General features: G+C 33.2%; 1 protein-coding gene across 9 annotated transcripts in view; it reads left to right on the plus strand.

Annotated features, from left to right (window-relative positions):
* LOC101488558 (uncharacterized) overlaps positions 1-2,375 on the plus strand; it is a 6,004-nt gene extending 3,629 nt beyond the window's left edge. For 2 of the 9 annotated variants that reach the window (XM_027335223.2, XM_073366471.1), the window contains 5 exons: positions 1-19; positions 514-586; positions 660-750; positions 1,022-1,101; positions 1,820-2,375. In XM_027335223.2, coding sequence (XP_027191024.1) covers positions 1-19; positions 514-586; positions 660-750; positions 1,022-1,101; positions 1,820-2,092 — 536 coding nt within the window. In that variant the 3' untranslated portion in view covers positions 2,093-2,375. The other 7 variants (XR_012162378.1, XR_012162379.1, XR_012162380.1 and 4 more) reach the window with 7 other exon arrangements.
* Positions 2,376-7,828: the final 5,453 nt, after the last annotated feature.

A 7,828-nucleotide genomic window follows, 5' to 3' on the forward strand; every position in this document is an offset into this window, starting at 1 on the left:
AGCAGGAAGACGACTTCAGGCATGTGGTGTTATTTTTGTTTCATAAAAACTGTAACTCATATATGTTGAATGAATTATGGCAATATGCTTCAATTGAGCTAAATGTATATCGTGGTTATCTTATCAACAACTTTTTTATAGAATCATACTAGATAAGTTGATAATCATGAGCCATTTCCACAGTTGCAAGTTCCTCTTCATATATGCTCACTCATATATGCCATAAGCTTACGAAATTATCTAGAATATGAGGCCAACCAACCAGTTTACTGTCATGCATCTAACTGAAGTTTTAGGTTTATTCCTTGCAATATCTAGTTGACTTTATTCTAACGACTTTCATGCTTCAAGTAGTCTTTAGTTTACTTTTTAGAATATAATATTCCTTGAAGTTCTGCAGCAGATACAAGTGTGCTGTTTTACACATCGAATATAGTGATGCTGTTGTGTCGCATTTATACTATAGATAATTGCTACACATAACACTTTAATTTGTGTGCTAAAATTTAACAGGGTTTGGCAGGAGTTGCCTGTGCTTGTCATTGTCAGCATGCTTGCTTATTTCTGTTTCCTTGAGCAGCTTTTGGTAAGAATGCAAGTCCTCTCAGTTTTATCAAAGTTACAATTCTGTATAACCTTATTTATTCAATTCTCTACAGGTTGGAAAAATGGGAACCAAAGCAATTTTCATTTCTCTTCCATTTTCCTGTGTACTTGGTCTAGTTTCCTCTATGACATCAACAACCATGGGTAGGTTTGCAAAATATCCCTAAGAAATATGGTAAATATACTTTTATATGGGACTCATCTTAGTTTAATTTATATAGCTAATATTGTGCATAAAGTAAGTCCTTTGGCTAACATTATTTATAAAAAGTAACAATTGCTGCTCGATTTATGCGATATTTCTTTAGGAGAGTTCTTATTCATGTTTCCTTTTTATTTCGACTAATTTTGTTCATGCTTGTTTGGGTTTCACACTAACACAGGCCAACCCTAAACTGTTTTCTTTTTTGTTTAGTGAGGAGCAAGTTCATATGGATTTATGCATCTGCCCAATTTGCTTTGGTGGTTCTCTTCGCGCATATATTTTACCCATTGGTAATAGATTTTGATTTGAGCTAAATTTTTATCCCCTCAATATTTCGCTTGAAACCAATACTAGTAATATTATGTTGAGAAGTGAAGAGGATCAGCCAGTGAGAGTCAAATGGATCAAACATGTCTGAGTTTGTCATTAATACTTATTTTTTTGAAACACCGAAGTTTTATTCAAACTTAAAACATATCAACGGCACAAGAAATTATGTGCTCTCAAGATTTTATAGTAATTAACAGATTCATGGGAGATGCAATGGAACAATATATTCTCCAACCTGATTCTAGAGATGTTATAGTCTATTATAACTTGTAATCCTAAGGTAGGTACCGCAAGTGCTCTGCCGTTGGAGACATAGGCACAATCAGCGCCATCGCGGAAAGCAGTGGCGGGATTTCAACAATCCGTCATGGCCATTTTACACGTGATGGCGGCTATGCCAGTTTATATGGCAGCCAAAATTCGTGGATTTTGGTCTCTCTGTCATGGACTGCCATCCGCCATCGACCACACTGGACATAATTGGCCGAACTCTGTAATCAAATCGAGTGTTCCTGTATGTGTTTCCCGTATCTTATTTTCTTTTGATCCGGGGTTGTTGTTCTAATACTAAAGGCATTTTCCTCAGCTTTTGATGGCCTGATTGGTAGGTTATGGAAACATGACACGTATCAAACCCCTACATGAAGAACCACAAACATACTAACTTCATTCTATTAGCTTGGTAATCTGCAGGTCGGTAAACAAGCAGTTCTAGCAATCCTTCTTGCATCATTTGCTGGGTTTGGTGTAATGATGAGCGGAACTTCAGTTCTTGCGGAGTTACTTAAATGGAGAAGAAGATGGCAGGCTTTCTCAGAGCAGCGTCGCAGTTCTCAAGTAATGACACAAGAAGAACTATATCCTCAAGGTGTAATTACCACACAATCAGGCCTTCCTAACCAAAACCAAACTGTAGTGCAACTGCAAACTCAACAGAACTCAAATTCATAGCTGAATTGAAGTCTATATTGTTGCAAAGCGATTGTATAGGCGATTAAGCTCCAGCAGAATATTACTACTGTGCAATAGGGAACAACTTGGGACTGTAGCTTTCTATGGAAATATTTTGCTCTTTTGGGTGTTTAAAGCATCTTTAGTAATCATTCTACTCTGTTATGAGCTATGTCATAGGCTAATGCCAAATAATCTTTGAGATCATTATATTGCTGTTACTATCAGATAATCTTTGTTGTCTAATTCAGCTAGAATGGAAATGTGAGTTTGTGTTCTGGTATATCACCATATGGTTATAATAAAAAATGATACTAGATGCCAATTTAATATATTGAGGTCTAATGGGAATTTTAAGATGTTGCTTTTTCAAAGTTCATAATAATACTATTTAGCAAAATGCTATATTTTTGTTCAAATTTTACTGTTATTAGACATAATAGAACGCAAAATCACGTGTTTACAATTGATTTCGTTTAATTTTTTTTAATAGATAATAAAATTAATTAAATCTTTATTAAGATAATATTTTAGATAAATTTTTATTAATGTTAGTTTTGAAAATAATAAAATATATAGGGTCATGGACTCATAATTTGACCATGTTAGATTTTTATTTTAGTCACATGAGGCCTTTTTATAAAATAGAAATTTAAACTTTTTTAGTTTAAAACTATTATTTTGGCGGTCTTGTCTTTTTGTCCAACTTATAATTTACGGATATTATTAGTTTATATGACATTATTACATCGTGCATCAACATTTTTTTCTTGTTGTGGTGCTATTTCATTTGAGGTGCGAAAGAAAAGACAATTGGTATCTTGAAAAAGAACTCTTTAGGTGAAGTTGAAAGTAGTGGCAACCTAATAAAATGAGAGATTCATATCATATGCGTAGTGCCAATTGGGAACAAATACTTCCTATTGGGATATGTTGTTCAATGTTATTTATTCGTTCATCTCATGGTTTAAAACCTTATATTATATTCCACAATTATTTTGTTAGGTAACGAGCCTAAAATGCTATAACTAATATCTAATGGATGAAACTGATATAAACCACAAAATGATACCACTTTAATTCACTTACAGCTAATACATACTCGTGTTGGATGATTGTTATGAAAAAACATAGATAACTAACTATTTTAATAATGTATAATATTTTTCACCACGTGTATAGATAATCATTACCAAGAGTGGTTCTACTATTCCAAAGTAATTCTCGTAGAAGAAGGTACAACAAACTCATGGTAAAAAAGACATATTAAAGTCATAGACCAAAAACAAGTTTGCTACACACCTATTACCACTATGAGAGTCAATTTCTTCTTCTCCTTTTCCTTTTCTTCCATGTGATTTTCCTTCCGCATGCGGATCCTTTTTTCTTCTTCAAGCACACTATTCACTTTTTGTTTTCTTAGGAATGTCAATTTTTTTTTCCTTCACATGGGTCAAACTCAATAAATCACTTTGTTCTTTTTTTCTTCTTCTTTTCTTTCTTTAATAATAATAATAATAGTAAAATTATGGATCTCACTTGGGAATGAGTCCACCCAGTAAATCTCTCCTTCACGACTCAACCATGTCGACCTTTTTTTTACAACCTATCATCTTCGACACAGGCAAGACATTCGTCATCATATCTGAACAATTTTCATCGATATGAATCTTTTCAATTGATAATGACTTCATTTCCAGTCCATCTCGTATCCAAAGATACCGCACCTCAATATGTTTTGACTTTGCATGAAAAGTTAGATTCTTGCTGAGATGGATCACACTATGATTGTTGCAGAATAACGCAAACTTGTCTTGCTTGAGGCCTAACTCGTGTAGGAATTTCTTCATCCACAAGAGTTCTTTGAAAGCTTTAGTTGTTGCAACGTACTCAGCTTCAGTAGTGGATAAAGCAACACATTTTTGTAACCTTGATTGCCAAGACACAACATGTCAACAATCAACATGTTCAAATCTTTCTTTAGAGATTTAGTTTTCTTAGTGTCATGACCAATCAACATGTCATCCACATATAACAAGAGAATAATATAACCATCATCAGAGAATTTCTTGACAAACACCCAATGATCAGAAGTAGTTTTACCGTACCCATGTTTCTCCATCAAAAAATCAAATTTCTTGTACCATTGTCAAGGTGCTTTTGTGAACCCATATACGTTTTTCATCAATTTACACATAAGTTGCTCTTTACATCTAACTTCGAAACCCTCTGATTGCTCCATATATATCTTTTCCTCCAAATTGCAATGAAGGAATTCAATTTTCACATCAAGTTGTTCAACTTCAAGGTTCGAACTAGCTGCTAACCCAAGCACAACTTAGATAGAGGAGATCTTCACCGCAGGTAAAAAAAATTCTTCAAAGTCAATACATTTTCTCTAATTAAAACATTTCACAACTAATCTTACTTTGTATCTTGAGTGAGAACCATTATCTTCTTCCTTTATCTTGTATACCAATTTGTTCTTGAGTGATTTTCTATCCTTAGCCACCTTTACCAAATCAAATGTATGATTATAATTCAAGGAATTCATCTCTTCTTGCATGGCCTTCAACCACTTTTCTTTATCAACATTTGTAATAGTCTCTTGGTAGTACTCTGGCTCTCCATTATCAGTGATCACCACATACTCGTGTGGGGGATATCTCTGAGAAGGTTGATGTTCTCTAGTAGATCTTCTTAACTCAAATTCAACTGGTGACTCAACTAGAATCTACTCATCATGATAAGGTACATGATCATCAATTATATTCTCATCATCTACATGTATTCTCTCTCATCAACAAAAGTTTTGCAGGGGGCTTAGGCGCAACATCAACGTAACATATGAAATTTGGATTGTTTCTCAGCTTTATCAAAATCTTCAATAGTCTGGTCTTCAAGAAATATCACATCTCGGTTTATAATAATTTTCTTGTCAATCGGATCCCACAATCTATAACCAAATTCTTCACTACCATAACCAACAAACACACACTATTTGGATTTATTATCAAGCTTAGACCTTTCATCTATTGGAACGTGAACAAAACATTTGCAGCCAAAAACTCTCAAATGACGGTAAGAGACATATTTTTATGTCCCACACTCTATTTGAAACATCACCATCAAGTGGAATAGAATGAGAAAGATTTATCAAGTTCACTGCAGTTTTCATTGCTTCACCCCAAAAGTGTTTCGATAATTTTGCATGAGAGATCATACATCTGATTCTGTCATTAATGGTACAATTCTTTCTCTGTGCAATACCATTATGTTGAGGTATCTTTGGAACAGTTTTCTCAAGTCTGATCTTGTGTTCTCTACAATACTCTTCAAACGAACCTCTGTATTCACCATCATTATTTGATCAAACACATTTCAATTTCCTTCGCTTTTCTCTTTCAATGTTTGCATGAAAATGCTTGAAGACTCTAAGTACCTGATCTTTAGATTTCAAAGGAAAAGCCTACTCTTTTCTAAAGTGGTCTTCAATAAAAGTAACAAAATATGATGCACCACCAAGAGATTTACTATCCATCATGAAAACATTAGTATGAACTAAATCAATAATATTTTGCCTCTTATGAGGATCAATATTATGAAAAGAAACTCTATGTTGTTTTCCAACAAAACAATTAGCACAAATTTTTAAAGATGTACCTTTCACATGAAGAGAACTTTTATTCGCAAGTATGTTGAATCATTTCTCACTCAAGTAACCAAGGCGCATATGCCATAAATCATAAGAGGTGCGTCTTCAATTGCATTCACTTATTCCTTGCATAACTTCGTAGACATCCTATATAGAGAAATAAAATTTTGCTCATTTGCAACCACTAGATACACTTTGGTGATTTTATATATACCACCACCACCAAAGTAAGTGTGATAATCCTCAATATCCAAGACTTTCACTAAAATCAAATTGAGACGAATATCAGGAACATGTCTAACATTTTTCATTTGAAGCTTGCAACCAATCCCAGTTTCAACCCAAACATCTTCCATATCGATAATTTTACACACTCCTTCATCTCCCATTTTTAATGTGCCAAAATCACCAACATTGTAAGATGAAAAGAAATCACGCCTAAGAGTAACATGTTATGAGGCGCCCGAATCAATAATCAATGTTGAATTGTGACATGCAAGGTTTATGGAATTATCGTCACAAACAATGTAGACATTACTAACAGATGCAATTGTTGTTGTATCTTTATCATATTTTTTTCTTTGTCTTCATCTCTTTCTCTTGATTGATCTCTCCTAAGGAACCTGCAATTTCTTTTAATGTGACATGTTTTGCCACAAAGATAGCATATCACTTTTTTCTAGTCCTCAACTTGCTTCTTGACTTGCTATGACTTTTAGAATTGTCGCACCTATGGAAATGTCATGATTTACTTCTCCTATGTGACTATGTAACTAATGCTTCTATCTTTGAGGAAGAATCAATCAAACCATGTTCCTTTCTTCGAGTTTCTTCATTCAGCATGTTCTCTTTAACTATTGACATTTTCAGCTTTCAACTTGGAGCTGAATTGGTCAATGTCATAATAAGGACTTCACAGTTTTCAAGCAAGGAACTCAACAATAACAACGCTTGAAACTCATCATCTAATTTAATATATGTCGTTGTCAACTGATTCATTGTATTATAAAAAAAAAAACTCATATGTTCTACCATTGAATCCTCATCTTTGTATTTCATATTCACCAGCTTCCGAATCAGGAATGTTTTATTTTGCACATTCTTTTGTTCGTACAACTCTTTTAATTTCTCCCACATTTTGTTAGCATTTATTTCAATTTCAACATGTGGATATACACTCAGATCCAACCACTATTTGATCAACGCCACTGTATTTCTATTCATCTGCTTCCAATCGGATTTATCTGTGGGTTTAGCAGTGTCACTCTCAATAGGATCATACAAATATTTATTGTATAACATGTCTTCCATGAGGATCTTCCAAAATGTGTAATTAAAAGAGTTGAACTTAATCATATTCAAACCTTTATTTTCCTCCTCCATTTAAATGCACAAATCAAATCAGTTGAGCTCTAGATACTACTTTGTTGGGAAAAAAAAACAGAGATAATTATATCAATAATGCAGAATATTTTCCCTCCACCTATGCAGATAAATGGTCAAATCAAAAATACAATTCCACAGAGCAATAATAATTGACATAAAATTAAATATGACACAAACACAATTTTTAACTTGGAAAACATCACTCAAATTGAGAGAATAAAAACCACGAGACCTAGTTTACTAAAAACTTCAACTATAATAATTAATTGTTATACCAAAGTCTTCCTAGTAACACTAGAGAACATCGATCAACAATAGTTATCACCAATAGTGAAAATTAAACAAATAACAAACGACATTCCACTAAAATAAGTACTCCAAAACAGCTATCAGATAAAGTAAAACTACTAATACTGCATATTAAAAGAATAAACTCAGTAGTAAAAATGACATATTAAAATTGTAGACCAAACAGAGCAACTTTGCTACACATATTATCACCATCGAAGTCAATTTCTTATTCTCATTTTCTTGTTACATAGCGGCTGCTTTTCCTTTGGCCGTGCGTGGTGCTCCTTTTTTCCTTTTTTTTTTTTATTCACGTTGGCCAAATTCAATAAATCACATTGTTCATTTTTTCTTAATAATAATAATAATAATAATAATAATAATAATAATAATAATAATAATAATAA

Source organism: Cicer arietinum, chromosome 1 (genome assembly GCF_000331145.2).
Source record: "Cicer arietinum cultivar CDC Frontier isolate Library 1 chromosome 1, Cicar.CDCFrontier_v2.0, whole genome shotgun sequence".
In the NCBI taxonomy this organism is placed as follows: Eukaryota; Viridiplantae; Streptophyta; class Magnoliopsida; order Fabales; family Fabaceae; genus Cicer; species Cicer arietinum.